Source organism: Sinocyclocheilus grahami, unplaced genomic scaffold (assembly GCF_001515645.1).
Source record: "Sinocyclocheilus grahami isolate Dianchi unplaced genomic scaffold, SAMN03320097.WGS_v1.1 scaffold85.1, whole genome shotgun sequence".
Lineage (NCBI taxonomy): Eukaryota > Metazoa > Chordata > Actinopteri > Cypriniformes > Cyprinidae > Sinocyclocheilus > Sinocyclocheilus grahami.
The window spans coordinates 2893619-2908583 of record NW_015505264.1 but is presented as its reverse complement, the minus strand read 5'-3'; the positions used below and the strand labels follow the sequence as shown (position 1 = coordinate 2908583).

Sequence of the window (14965 nt, the reverse complement as noted above, 5' to 3'; positions counted from 1 at the left end):
TATTAGTTTCTCATAAATTACGCTGATGGGTAAAACTGACTGTATTGTGGGTGAGAGGTGTGAATGCTTCGATGATAACTTGATGCAATGGTTTCAAAAGGGTGGTGGTAAGTTTGTGACGCATTACTTCCATCTGTCTGCTACTTAACTGCAGTGTATCTCTTAAACGACCTCCACATAATAAGTCACCCACATAATCAACACCGACTAACTGGCCAACACCAAATTACCTTTGATCTGGATACCAAGAGCCATGGCCTGGACTTCTAGATTGATCACCATTTCTGTTCTGATCGCCCTCATGGGATGTTTCACTGGTGCACAAGGCAACTGTAAGTAACTAAACATGCAGCGCACGATATTTCAATATCAAAGTCAGTGTCACTGTCTATTCATGTGCTCCTGATAATGAGAAACCTTAGGAAGAACCCTAAATCTTCAGGATATAATACTGCTGTGATCATGAATTTGACTTTTGTCACATGGGGTCAGCAAGCTACCTCTTACTGGTTAGAGATGTAAAGGAAGTGAATATCCTGTCTTGAAAAATACCATATAAAAAGACCTAGTCTAGATACAGTAGCATCTTCAAAACAGAAGCTAGCCTGCAAACATCTTCTTGTTGTGGTTATCTGAATATTTTACACCAACATCATGCAGCTGTGCTGGAAATTAGCTCTGATGATGATGGTGCTTGTGTGTGTTACTGCACAGCGAGCAGACTGTAAGTTTGGGGATTTTTTAATACTAGATTTGTATTTCCATAAAGCCTTTTGTTTTGATTATTATTATTATTTGAAATAACGTTTTTTTTTTTACATTTATACTCAAATTTTGCATTTTGGATTCATATCATTCACACCAACATGTTTTCAGACTAGTATTGATGTTTAAAGGCCTAATCTACCCAAAGATGCTAATTTGGTTATCATTTACTAATTCTCAAGTAATTCCCAATAACCTGTATGACTTTATTTCTTCTGTGGAAGCCAAAAGAAGATATTCTAAAGAATTTTGGTTGCTAAACAGTTTCGGTTCCCATTAACTTCCATTGTATGGACCAAAAATATTATAGATGTCAAGGGGAACCAAAACTGTTTAGCTACACTCTCAGAAAAAAGGTACAAAAGCTGTCACTGGGGCGGTACCTTTTTAAAAGGTACACTTTTGTACCTTTTAGGTACTAATATGTACACTTTAGGTACAAAGTTGTGCCTTTTGAAGAGGTACCACCCCAGTGACAGCTTTTGTACCTTTTTTCTGAGAGTGTACCAAAATTCTTCAATAGCTTAAATAATACATAAATAAATATATACAGGTTCGGAAAGACATGAGGGTGAGTAAATGATGACAGAATTTCCATTTTGTGTGGACGATCCTTTTAATGACGGTGAATCCATTACTATATATTGCATTTAGATGTAGCACAGTTTTGTTTTCTTTGATGGAGCCCTTATCAAGATCACGATCATCTCATTTTCACACATATACAGTATGCACACAATATAAATACAGTGGAGATTTCAATTTCAATCTCTCTTTCAGATCGTCGTCCCACTCGTGTTGGAGTGAGCTGCTGTAATGAGGTGTCAAAAGGAAGAATCCCTGCTACAATTAAACTGATTGGGTACAAGCATCAGAATGCTCTGAGTCCATGTGTGGATGCTATAATGTAAGCTCTCTCTACACAGTGTTATTTCACAGAACTTGATATGCATGATATTGTGTCCATTTCATTTCATGTTTATTTATCTCCTGCAGATTCTACACAGAGAAGGAAAAGTTCTGCTCTGATCCAAAAGCGCTCTGGATTCAAAACCGTCTGAAAGGTACAACTCTAATATTAATATGACATCTTAATATATGATGCTTATGTACAGCTTATGTAAATGTTAATTGATGTGTTAATTGCTTTGTTTAATCTGCTTTCAAATTAAAATGCAATTTTTTAAAAATAACCATTCAAACTGTGCTTCTTTTCACACAAACATCCAGATTTTTGGACTGTATGTAATCATATTGTAGCTGAATCATTATATATATAGTTCACACAAAAAAAGGGAAATTCTGTCATTATTTACTCATCCTCATGTCATTCCCAATATGTATGACTTTTTCTCTTGCGTGGGATATTAGAATGATAATATAATGTTGCTTGTGAGCCTTTTTGAGGCTTCAAAGATTTAATCCACCTGTAACTGAATGGAAGTAATTAATATTGGGTGAAATATTCCTCTGCCTACTAACCATATTGAGTTACAGTAATGGCAAGTACGACATCTAGTGGAGTACAGCACCTAATGCACAGAGTGGGTCATAATGCATTTTATCAGTCAAATAAAGTGTCACCACTGATTAGTTGACTAACAACTAAACAAATTATACATTTTATGGGACTCATAAACAGAAATAAACATGAACAAAATAACAGCACACCCCCAAACAAGACGTTCAAAATCAACTACAAGTATCTCTAAAAGACTTACTAACATGACATAGTTTCTCAAAATTACCTTTAAAAAATGTGCCTACCCTGGCAGCACCATAATAAAATGGTGGTATTCGATGCTAATCACCTGGTACTATTAAAAACAAAAAAAACGTGATTTTGTGTGCATCTGTGTTTGTGTCTGTTTTTTGTTGTTTTTTTAAGGGTGTTTTTGTTGTGTTACTCCTTGAGAATATGTTACTCAGTGGGTTCCCTGAATGACCCTCCATTTGCAACTGAAAATTACTGCACGCAACTGTGAAAAAATATTTGGGCACGCCCAGTGTCAGTGCTATTCAAAATTTGAATAAATATTTAGTTTTTTATGCTGCTAAGAGAACCAGTGGTGACTTACATGCTGCAAAGTTTCAGAAGTGGCATCCACATATGAATACGGGATCAGTCTCAAAATTGCAGTGATGACCACAGCAATGGACGGGACAAAATTATGATACGTGCTTTTTAGGAACACTAAACACGTCTGATTTTGCTCTATTTCGTCAACAAACATAGTTCCAAAAAAGTTGCTGTACACCTCCAAGTAAACATGTTGTTTGCATTGATGAATGAATCTGCATTTCAGAATAAATTAAGTGAGTCAATGATTCAATGCCTAAAAATCTGCTATTAAATTTACTCACTCTCAGGTCATCCAAGATGTAGGTTTTTTCTTCAGTAGAGTACAGTTAGATTTTAGATGAAACCATGGACCTAGGCTATGGATTACAGGCAATAAAGGTGTAAATAATGTTCAGTTTCTTGCACAAATTAATCGTTTCGCTTCATAAGACTTCCATTTATCGTCCAGAGCCATGGGTATTAATTTTGTTTTCCTTGATATGCTTTTGATTATTCTCAAAAACGGGCAGCTGCCAACTTGCATTTTATGAATCACCAAGGACTATAGTTTCAGAAAAAAAAGTCACCTACATCTTGGATGGTCTGAGGGTGAATAAATTAACAGTGAACTATTCCTTTAAAACAGGGGTCTCCAACCTTTTTTACACCATGGACCGGTTACTTTTGAAAATGTTCTCGTGTGGGGGGAGGGGGGATATATCCTGATATATATATATATATATATATACTGTATATATATATATATATATAGTATTATAGTTCAATGCATTATATTGTGGGGGGGGTTTTTGAGTCACAGATCGGATTAGTTTTTTTGGATAAGCAAGAAAAAAAATATTTAAAGCACAATGACAATGCCGTTTTTGACATAAGCTAACTGTGTAGCCTACATATACAGCAACTCGGTGTTTTCGCGCTGTCTGAAGCACATCTCTATATGCTTTTGCGCGCTTTGATTGTGTGCGAGAACAGCGCTTGAGTATCGAATTGAGCTCTCTTTAGTTTCTTATTTTTGTGGTTTAAAATTGCTTGAACGTGTATATTGGCAAATTAATCTGCGAATCACGTGCGTGCCGAACAGTATAGGGTATTGTCCATACGTATCACGGATCAACTGTGATCCCTTTAACCCCTAATATGTGACAGCTCAGAGCAATCTTTCATTTACTTATTTAACATGAAATAAATAACAGAGTGTCATATCTATACACATTTTTCCCAGAACGTTCTTGCGACCCAGTAGCAATTCTTCCACGGCCCGGTAGTAGGTCGCGACCCGGTGGTTGGGACCTCTACTTTAAGACAGTCACTTGCTTCATTCCTGAATGAATCAGCCATTTGAACAGATTGATTGACTGAATGATTCAATGACAAATGCAGGGCCTTGTTGCACATACTGGTGATTTTAGTTTAATTTTGCAGTGCAAAGATTCAATTTTTATTAATACTGATTTCATCTGATTGGCAACTTATTCTTCCTGATTATCCTATTATTCTAATTGAATCGATTTTTTCATTTAAAAATAAAAACGGTTAAACTTAGCACTTGGAAATCAGTTTAAGGAGTCAAATAGTACCTCATATTTCTGTCATCTGTTCAATTCATTGATCAGAAGGCAGGACTCCTAAAAAGAAACTTAAGAGCCATGATTAACTTACACTAAAAGTGCACGTCACGTAACTTTTTGCCCTCTTTGGTTAAGAAACAAAACTGCATGCATTTTGCAGAAGAACATTGTTTTAGTTGTGTTTCGGCTCTGCATGACGGATGAATGTGGTTCTTTCTCAAAACTTAACAAAAATCCTATTGCGCATAAAAATCACTACTAGACTTAAGAGACATAACCAGTTTAGTTTAGTTTAGTTTAGATTAGATTAGTTTAGGAAAGGAAAGGAAAGGAAAGGAAAGGAAAGGAAAGGAAAGGAAAGGAAAGGAAAGGAAAGGAAAGGATGCTTCAGCTAGCACTGTGTGTTCAGCTCCTCCAGCTTCCACACTGGGCTCCTCAACCTCCGAGATGGGCAGAAGCATCATGGTCCTCAGACACTATATCTAAATCCTGTGATCTAATCCTGTAAACTCTAAAATGGTTCAAACTGCCATATATATCTGATTAGCTCTCAAACCCTTTCCCAAAAGGTCCACGACACTCACTGGTCTATTCTTTATATTGCTAAAAAAAAAAAAAAAACTATTACGCTGATCATTATATTTACCACATTTAAAAAGCACATGCTCTACTGTTTCTAAAACATCACATTCATCACACATACCATTTTCATTTTCCCCCATTAATGCAAGTGTTGAATTTAGTCCTGTGTGTCCCAGCCTTAATCTAGAAATCATTACTTCTTCCTTTCTGTCTTCCATAAAACTGTTCTTTTTTCCCTTCTGATTTTATAATGTTATAATACCACCTACCTGTGCTGCTATTTTCCCAACTTTGTTGCCATAGTCTTAATATTTTCATGTTAATCACTCATTTTATTTCATTCCTTCCCAGAGGTACCTTAATATCCACCAAGTTTTGCTTCTATTGCTAACTTTTCAGCTGTTTTATTCCCTATTATCCCAATATGTGCCAACAAAAGTATACTATTATGCCCTCTGCTTTCAATCTGTACTATACTTTTTAATTTCTACAAGCAGGTTTTCTTTATCAGTTTTTGTGAACATTATACTTTGAGAGCTGATGAGGAATCTGAGCCAACTACAATCCTATTTGGCTTAATCTGTGCATCCCATTGCAGACCTACTATTATAGCAGTTAATTCTGTTGCGTATACAGACAATTTGTCACTTAATCTTAAACTTATTTTGTCTTAAATCTTGGAATGTACACTCCTATACCTACTTGATTGATTTGATCTTTAGATCCATCTGCATAAATCTGTATAAAAGAATACAAATTTCGTAACTATTACTATATCCTTCTTCAGCTTTTTCCTGGGCCTCCAAAAATGAATCCTGAATCATTTCAACAATAGGTTCAGGAATATTTCATACTGGCATACCATTTAATGGCATGTTAGGACAGATTACTTCATTCTCCAGACAACAATCTTGATCCACTGTTCATATTTCCTCCATTCTTTTTATATTCCCAACAATCATTCAAAACTGTGCGTGTCCAATGTCTCTTATCACTACCCTGGGTGCCGGACCAACTTTTCTCTATGGTTGAGCGATGTATGTACGCAATTTCCTGCGAAAATCATCCTGCTAGGTCTAAAATATAAACACTTATGATAGACTTACCGTAGTGAATCGGGGTAGGACAAAAACACATTCTGGAAGAAGGATTGATGATGTATAGACTCACTTAAATTTTGTTAATTTTGAACAAAAAAGCTATAGTGTACCTTCAGCAAATGAGACCTTATTGTAAAGTGTTGCCCATTTTTTAACATATTCCTTTAGTTTTTATACACTGATTTTTTAAAATCAACCTTCCAGTCGTGGATGCATTCCAATGACCGTGTTCCAATCTGTCAGTAAAGTAAACCATCATGACGACAAACTGAAACAGTGTCTTGCATTTCAGAAGAATCTAACAGTATGAGCATCTAAGTGTGGCAATATTGTGAAATGGAAAACCTTGACCTGCATGCCATCCCACCAGCTAGCAAAACTCCCCAACAAACCTCTTCAATCAGCTCTTCCTTCCTATTTTGCTTCATTTGACAACTGACTGGCCTTACAAGATATAATATATTTGGGGGGGGGAACACTCTGTTGATATGCTGAATTGTCCTATTGACATATTAAAAATAAAATGCTTTTTCAGCATACACTGAGTTTATATCAGTTAAATGATTGACAGCAAGGTTAGAAATTAAATATCATGCAAGAAGAATCCCCCATCAAACAGAGATTCCCCCATCTACATTTACATATATTAATTTAGCACTTGACATTTACACCTACTATTACTAATGAGCTCACTCCCAGTCTAAACTACACGGAAAGCCAGATATAGTAATAAAACAGAAAAATGATGAAATCATCTACAAAAAATAAACGCAGCCGCAATGGACAGGATGCAGCCCATGCAGTTTAAGTTCCGCTTTATTGACTATTTAAGGCGAGCTAGTAAGAGTCTTGAATATATTCTCTCTGACACAAGAAGTGAGCACTGAAGATCGACTGAGACAATGGAGACACGCAAGATCCTCATGAGAAGTTTGGCTGTCGCGGTGGTCATTGCATCTGTGATCTGGACTACAACAGGTGAAGAGCTTTAACTGTTCATTCATTATTCTATCTGATGGAGCAATGCAGAATATTGAGGTTTAACCAGTTATTTTGCCTTACTGTAGCTGCAGGTGAAGTGGTGTTCTCATGCTGCACTAAAGTCTCCACAGCCAAGGTGACCGATCCCATCATCAAAATCACGATGCAAAACGAAAGTCTTCCATGTGTGAAGGCCGTCATGTAAGAATCACAGTTCTTCTAAAGAAAACATGTCATTGGTCTAAGTTAGAGATCAACAGCGTCTGATGTTATATTTCTTTGTTTTCAATGTTTTTATTCTCTTTTACAGCTTTGAGACTAAACAGGTAAAGTTCTGCAGTGATCCTAAACAACGATGGGTGCGGGAGAAAGTTAAACAGTTTTTGTAAGTTAAACCCAACTAGTATGTTGAAATATAACAACATAAAAAGCACATAGTGTTTTAGTGTAGTATTCTTGTATTCATGCTGTTTTGTTTTGTTTGTTGTTTTTACAGCAAAAAAACCAACACCACGCCATGACCAACATCACTTAGAGATCAACAGCGTCTGATGTTATATTTCTTTGTTTTCAATGTTTTCATTCTCTTTTACAGCTTTGAGACTAAACAGGGAAAGTTCTGCAGTGATCCTAAACAACGATGGGTGCGGGAGAAAGTTAAACAGTTTTTGTAAGTTAAACCCAACTAGTATGTTGAAATATAGCAACATAAAAAGCACATAGTGTTTTAGTGTAGTATTCTTGTATTCATGCTGTTTTGTTTTGTTTGTTGTTTTTACAGCAAAAAAACCAACACCACGCCATGACCAACATCATCTATTAGTGACTGAGCTCGTGTGAGAGGATCTACCCAGACAACTGTCAGCTTATTATGAACCATGTCTAAAAGTAATGAGAACACATCTCTAAGAAGTTACAAGTTTTAAAATTATTTTAAAATTTTAAATGAGAAAAATTACATTTTTCTGTTGTATCTGGAACATGTTTGTGATTTATGCATATTTCAATTGAATATATAAAATATTATGTATGTTGGCAAATACATGTTTTGCAATTTGAGAGTGAAAGTACTTAATTTATTCAGAAACTGAACTATAGTGAAGCTGTAACAAAAGTGGTTTAAATAAAATATTAGTATATGTTATATTTCACATTGAAATATATTTCACGCAATGTACTGGTAATGGACTTGTGTCATTAACTCATGAGTCAAGAAGGCTGACGCAAGTCTGAGTGAATTTTAGACTGATTTGTGTGAGAACAAACCTGGATTTTTTGTCATTTGATGAAGTAAATGAACAGCTGCAATCTGGATCAACAAATAAACTCTGATCAGCATCTACTGTTTTTTCTTGTGGTTGATGTTTCTGAATGTGTGCAAGAGGTCCTTCTTCAGACTTTAAGACGTCTTTTCATCTTTATTCTTTTCTTCACGGCTGGTTGCAGGTTATGTACTATTTATTGCTATGTATTGTACCTTGTACTACTGATAATATATATTTCATCATCCATAATCAAATGTTACATAGCATGAATAAGTTGGTACAGCATGAACTTGAGTGCTGACAATGAGAAAGTCTTTTTTCCACCTATTCATGTATGTTTGATTTATCCGTTTAATTTACGTCAATACCAAAATATCATCAAGCCACATTATATTAAAGACATAATAGTTGGGACTTGGACATTCCTTGAACTTGCATTTTTTATGTCCCAGGGGTTACATTTTATTCAACAGATTTTATTTTTCCTGTCATATAAAGGTCAAGTCCGTAAAAATAGTGTCCAGTGTACTGTGTTACTATGAAGGAATTTTCTGTATAGATTTTTTTTCTCTTACAGTGTATATTTTACTAATACTCTTGGCTCTTTAAATATTCAAATATGAAAATTCATTAAAAATATGAATAATATTATTTTATTCACCACCCTAATTTCTTCTGTGGCATCCTGAGATGTGTCATAGAGGGACGGTATGTGCCATCTAGATGGCTGCAGCAATGTGGACTACAAACCAAGATGGCCACCTGGTCCTGAACTACAGCTACCATGTTCCTCGGCGGGGGAGACAACTGTTGGGAGTGAAGGAAAAAAGCTAGTGATGAGCTGGGAACAAAGGAACGTTGATTCTCTTTTGTTGGTGTGTGGTGTGTGTGGAGAGAAGCTGGATAAGTTTTTCCTTTGTTCTAACTTTTGGCTTTTGGAGTTGATGATCAAAAAAAAGAAACTTGTAGCTTGACCTCAGCCTGAACTTGATCTGTGAAGCAACCCACACTTTGGTGATACCCTACCTCTCACAATGTCACACCTCCAAAGAATATTAAAAACAATACATAATGTGATATGTGGTAGAAATGGGAATGTGGTTGAAATGTTTTTCTGAAAAAAAAAAATCTGAAGCAAATGTCCTTATACAGTAGTTGAAGAAACACCCAGTTTCTCCAATCCAATAATTACACATTAGAGATTGAACATTTCAACTTCAAGATGTGCATTTTTGTCTAAAATTAGTTTCTCATAAATTAGGTTGATGGGTAAACTGACTGTATAATGGGTGAGAGGTGTGAATGCTTTGTTGATCACTTGCAATGGTTCAAAAGGGTGGTGGTAAATTTGTGACACATTACTTCCATCTGACTGCTATTGTACATCTCTTAAAAGACCTCCCCTTATGAACACCATCACTCAGACTAAGATCTCTAGTGTTCCACTATACCTGCTGCACAGCAGTAACCACACAGACTCCAGACAATGCCTTTGAATACGCTTTCATTTAAATTTGGTTTTGATTACCTTAAGTCATGTGGTTATTATTCAGATGTCTTGCCGTTCTGTCCATATGCACGTGTTATTGCCACACACTAACCAAATTTGGCTTGAGTGTTGGGGACATTCAGTACTCAAAATGTAGTATCCTGGAATAACCATTAGGTGTCGTTTTTGTATTGCAAGTGTTGTGCTCTTACTTGGTAAATTAGCTGAAGATTATGTTCCTTGCGGGAGACATGCAGTCTTCATGCCCGTTGCTGTGATTGCTGCAAACAGAAAGTAAAGTGTTGACTTAAACTCAAGAGAAGTAGCAACATGATCTTTATTGAAGATACTACACAAAAGCATAAAAATGTTAACCCTGCAAGAAAAAGAAATGTTAGGTATAATTATATACAAACTTTTTTGTCAAAAAATAAAAAATTCTAAAAAGTTATTAATGTGCTGCTGATAATGAGAAACCTTAGGAAGAGCACTAAATCTTCAGGATATAATACTGCTGTGATCATGAATTTGACTTTTGTCACATGGGGTCAGCAGGCTACCTCTTACTGGTTAGAGATATAAAAGAAGTGAATATCCTGTCCTGAAAATCATCATATAAAACGACTTGGGTCTAGACAGCATCTTCAAAACAGAAGCTAGCCTTCAGACATATTCATCTTGTGGTTATCTGAATATTTTACACCAACATCATGCAGCTGTGCTGGAAATTAGCTCTGATGATGATGGTGCTTGTGTACGTTACTGCTCAGCAAGACGGCTGTAAGTTTTGGTATTTTGTTATTGCTGAATTTGTATTTTATAATTGCCCTTCATTGCGATTATTATAGATTTATACTCATTTTCTATTTATAATTCATTTAATTCATGCATACTTTTATAATCCCGTAGACTAGTGTTGAAAGGCATAATCTACCCAAATAAGTCAATTCTGTCATCATTTACTCATCCTCATGTTGTTCCTCACCTGTATGCCTTTATTTCTTATGTGGGAGACAGAAGAAAATGTTTTGAATTTTTATTTTTGGGTGAACTAACTATATATATCCCACTCGTAATAAGGACTTTGTGGTGGCGTTCATGTGCGTTCAACTCGTAAATACGATCTATCCGACATGACTTGAACACACCATAAGGCCCATTCACACCAAGGATGATAACTATAACGATAACAATATTTAGTTTTAATTTGAGTTATTTTAATACTTCAACAAACTAAATGGAAATGAAATATATATATATATATATATATATTGCATTTATATAATGCATATATATTGCATTTAACTGTAGTGCTGTTATGTTTTCTTTGAGCCCCTATCAAGATCACAACCATCTAGTTTTCACACATATTCTACGCACAGTATGAGTATGGTGGAGATTCAATCTCTGTCTCTCTTTAAGATCGTCATCCCATTCGTGTTGGAGTGTGCTGTTGTAAGGACGTGACGAAAGCAAGAATCCCTTCTACAATTAAACTGATTGGATACAAGCATCAGAATCAGAGGCGGACAGTAACTAAGTATATTTACTTGAGTATTGTACTTAAGTACACTTTTTGAGTATCGGTACTTTACTTGTCTGATTTTGCTAAATTGTGTAAGTGAAAATATTACATATAAAGCCACACAAGAGCTGTTGTGCATCTCCTAATAAAACACAAAAGGTGTTTGACTGAAGCAGCACTGCATTCACTGCAGCAGCATTTTTTAAATTTTTGTTCTGATGTCAAATAAGTCTTGCTGTTTTGCTTTTTTGTTAAAGCAGTGTTGCTGTTGTAAAGTTATACAGCTGCAGTTGTGTTGCTGGGTTTTAAAGCAAGTTTGATTTTTTTATTTTCTTCCTTATCCGTCTGTATTTACAGCAATTTCGTTGTCCACTCTGTTCAAATGTGAATGAATGGCTACACATAGATATGTCCAGAGCTGTGTGAGATCCCTACCATCCTGCTTTTGTGGGGGTGGGTAGGGGTGTTAAAAAAATTGTTTTTCCTATAGGTTTTTAACATTCTAAAAGCTCTTTATTCCAAAGATACTACAAGCTAGTCAGTGTATTCAGTAGGTCTAATGTATTGTAAGTTGCTTCAGAGGTATTTCAAGTATTACATACAACAGTAATAAAACAGTGCATTGACATAAAAAAAGACATTTACTTTTGGTACTTAAGTACTTTTAAAAGCAAGTACTTCTGTACTTTTACTTTAGTAAAAATCTGTCTTTACAACTTTTACTTGTAATGGAGTAATATTTGACCAGCAGTATCTGTACTTTCACTCAAGTAATGGAGTTGTGTACTTTGTCCGCCTCTGATCAGAATGCTCTGAGTCCATGTGTGGATGTTAAAATGTGAAATGCATGATAATGTTTATTTCATTTCATCTGTCCTGCAGATTCTACACACAGAAGGAAAAGTTCTGCTCTGATCCAAAAGCAAGCTGGATTCAAGACCATCTGAAAGGTACAACTCTAATATTAATATGACATCTTAATATATGATGCTTACGTACTGTTAAAAAAACGGATCATCTTTTCCCCAGGTCTAAAGGAGATAGTGGACTGAGAAAATGGAGGCCTAGAAAATGCTGCAGATCTACCTATATATCAATATATCTATCTATAAAAAAAAGAATATATATTATGTTTGTTTATTTACCATTAGCTTATGTGAATGTTAAAAGATGTTTCACTTAATTGCTTTAATTTATCTACTTTAAAATAAAATTTCAAACTGCTTTGACAAAAACATCCAGCCTTTTCTCTATAAGAGTTTGGACTGTATTTAATCATATTTAAGCTAATCCATTAAAGAAATAGTTTGCACATAAAGGGAAAACTGTCATTATTTACTCATCATTTTGAATCTATGACTTTTGTTTCTGTGGGATACTATGGTGAGCGTGATTTCACCAAGTACAATATGTTCCTGGATCAACAATTTGTTTAAGCTGCGCCCTCTACTGTACAGACGTGAATTTACATTTCCTTCAGCCTGAGGCATATTCATTTCATTTTTTGTTGTTGTTGTTGTTGTTGTTGTGAAAGGGCTTTTACATTTGTTTACATTTGTTTGTTTACATTTGTACATTTGCACATGGGGAGCAAAACACAAGACACAGGACTAACATTGTGAAAGTTTTAGAGTTTCTATATTTAAAAAAACAACAAGCAAACCCTGTCCAGATTTAAAAAGTAACATAACGCATTACTTTCCATAAAAAGTAACTAAGTAACAATTAGTTACTTTTTTATGGAGTAACGCAACATTGTACTGCATTACTTTTAAAAGTAACTTTCCCCAACACTGCTGGTGACGTAGGACTGCGCGTGACTTTTGGAATTCTGCAAATGGAACAGCAGTGTACTTGATAATGTCAGTCAGCTCACCTTGGCTACTGCAATTTTCCTCACTGTATTTACAATAAGACGAAATATGATATCCAACACCACTGCCTATTTTAGTTTTCAGTTAAACATATTAATAGCCGCAGAAATGTAGGCTATCCAGGGAACTTATACATTACAATGAAACGAAATATTATATCAAACAGCATTGCCTCTTTTCATTTTCATTTTAATAAAGTTATAAATACGTATATAAATATATACACATTTATATATAAATAAGTTATGAAACATAATTTTGTGCTCAGTCAAAACGATATGACCTAGAACAAATAGATTCATGAGACCAAAGATTACCTGTTAGATTTACCCAAAACAAATTATATCTCATGTTTAACCACTACAGAGACATCAGAGCCAGTGGCAAATGTCAGGTGAGGCGCTCTCAGCGGGATACATGAGCGCTGAGCGCCCTGTGATCTCCTGGAGCTCACATCTCCGAAATCGGTGAAGCAGATTTAAAATAGGAGCTGTCTCAATAAATAAACCGCAAAATTTGAGTTTTAAACAACTACATTCTCGCCTGAAATACTCTTAAACCTACATTTCATGACACAATAGCAGTAATATTTTGAAAATTATGCGAATAAATGGTGATTGAAATGGAATGCTGCATAAACTCTAACTTCCACAACCACCATCAACATCTACTCCACTCATGTGGGAGGATCTACCCAAGGCAAGGCAAGGCAAGTTCATTTATATAATAATAATAATTCAAACTGCTTTACATAAAAAGGAATTCAAATAATTAAGCAACTCACAGCTCAGGGATCATGAATGTCTAAAAATAAACTCATAATGAGAATGCATAAAGTTAGGTATTTTAAAACAATTTTTTAAGTTAGAGAAATTTTCATAAGTGAAACGTTGAGAGTACATTTTCATAAATTATGCATATTTCATTTGAATATTTAAAATATTAGAGTTTGTCAAATACATGTTGGGCAATTCTTCATATAATCAGAAACTGAATTACAATGAAACAAATGTGGTATATCAGTGTTTCATATTAGGCCGTGGATTCAGGGACAGGTGATTATTTTGCACGCACTGAACTCTACATGCTGTCTTCATTTCACAATTAATTTCATTTTTTTCCAAGTACACAACAAACAAATCCTTTATAATCAGCCAATGTTTCTGTAATGTGTCCCATGGGCCAATAATTTCTAGGTGCTGATTCATCAACTACAGAACTCCGATGCTAAAGTTTTGGCATGGTTTATTCCATTTCTGGCATTGCTGCATTATAGTAAGACAAGTATTGAATAGACAAGTCTTCTTTCTTAAACAGACCAGATGATTAGACTTTGAGCTGTATGATGTGATTGAGTGTTAATAGCAAAGCATCAGGCCTTTTGGATCATCAGAAGATGGAGTGATTAAGACAGTCATTCTGTCACGAGTCCGGTCCATGAACTTCCGTCTGCTCGCCACCAGAGGTCACCCTTTCAGTATAAATATAACACCAACATATAAATATATGTGACACTATACCTTTTAACAGTATTTTTTCCTTGCTAGCCTCAATTGGGTCAACATAATTAATTATGTAAATGGAGGATTGTCTACAGAAACTCATTAATCACAGTAACACCATCATATCCAGGGCTGGATTGGTAATTGGGCATACCGGGCATTTTCCCGGTGGACCGATGCATTTAAGGGGCCGACAGAATGTTTATATATATATATATATATATATATATA

The 14965-nt window shown here is 35.2% G+C and overlaps 2 protein-coding genes across 2 annotated transcripts in view; both read left to right on the top strand.

Annotated features, from left to right (window-relative positions):
• Nucleotides 1–6884: 6884 nt before the first annotated feature.
• LOC107586763 (eotaxin-like) lies at nt 6885–7974 on the top strand. The gene is made up of 4 exons (XM_016274284.1): nt 6885–7076; nt 7166–7280; nt 7675–7749; nt 7861–7974. The coding sequence occupies exons 1-4, from the start codon at nt 7001–7003 to the stop codon at nt 7883–7885; spliced, it is 291 nt and encodes a 96-aa protein (XP_016129770.1). The 5' UTR covers nt 6885–7000; the 3' UTR covers nt 7886–7974.
• A 1263-nt stretch (nt 7975–9237) lies between these two features.
• Nucleotides 9238–14965, top strand: part of LOC107586764 (eotaxin-like) — a 22977-nt gene continuing 17249 nt past the window's right edge. Inside the window, exons 1-2 of the mRNA XM_016274285.1 lie at nt 9238–9251; nt 12399–12401. The gene's annotated coding sequence lies outside the window, so the exon portion shown is untranslated. The remainder of the gene's footprint in view (nt 9252–12398; nt 12402–14965) is intronic.

Coding starts and splice junctions, on each gene's coding strand:
- LOC107586763 (XM_016274284.1), top strand. CDS start 7,001: ATGGAGACACGCAAGATCCTCATGAGAAGTTTGGCTGTCGCGGTGGTC. Junction 7,077..7,165: donor TGTGATCTGGACTACAACAG/GTGAAGAGCTTT, acceptor GCCTTACTGTAG/CTGCAGGTGAAGTGGTGTTC. Junction 7,750..7,860: donor GAGAAAGTTAAACAGTTTTT/GTAAGTTAAACC, acceptor TTGTTTTTACAG/CAAAAAAACCAACACCACGC.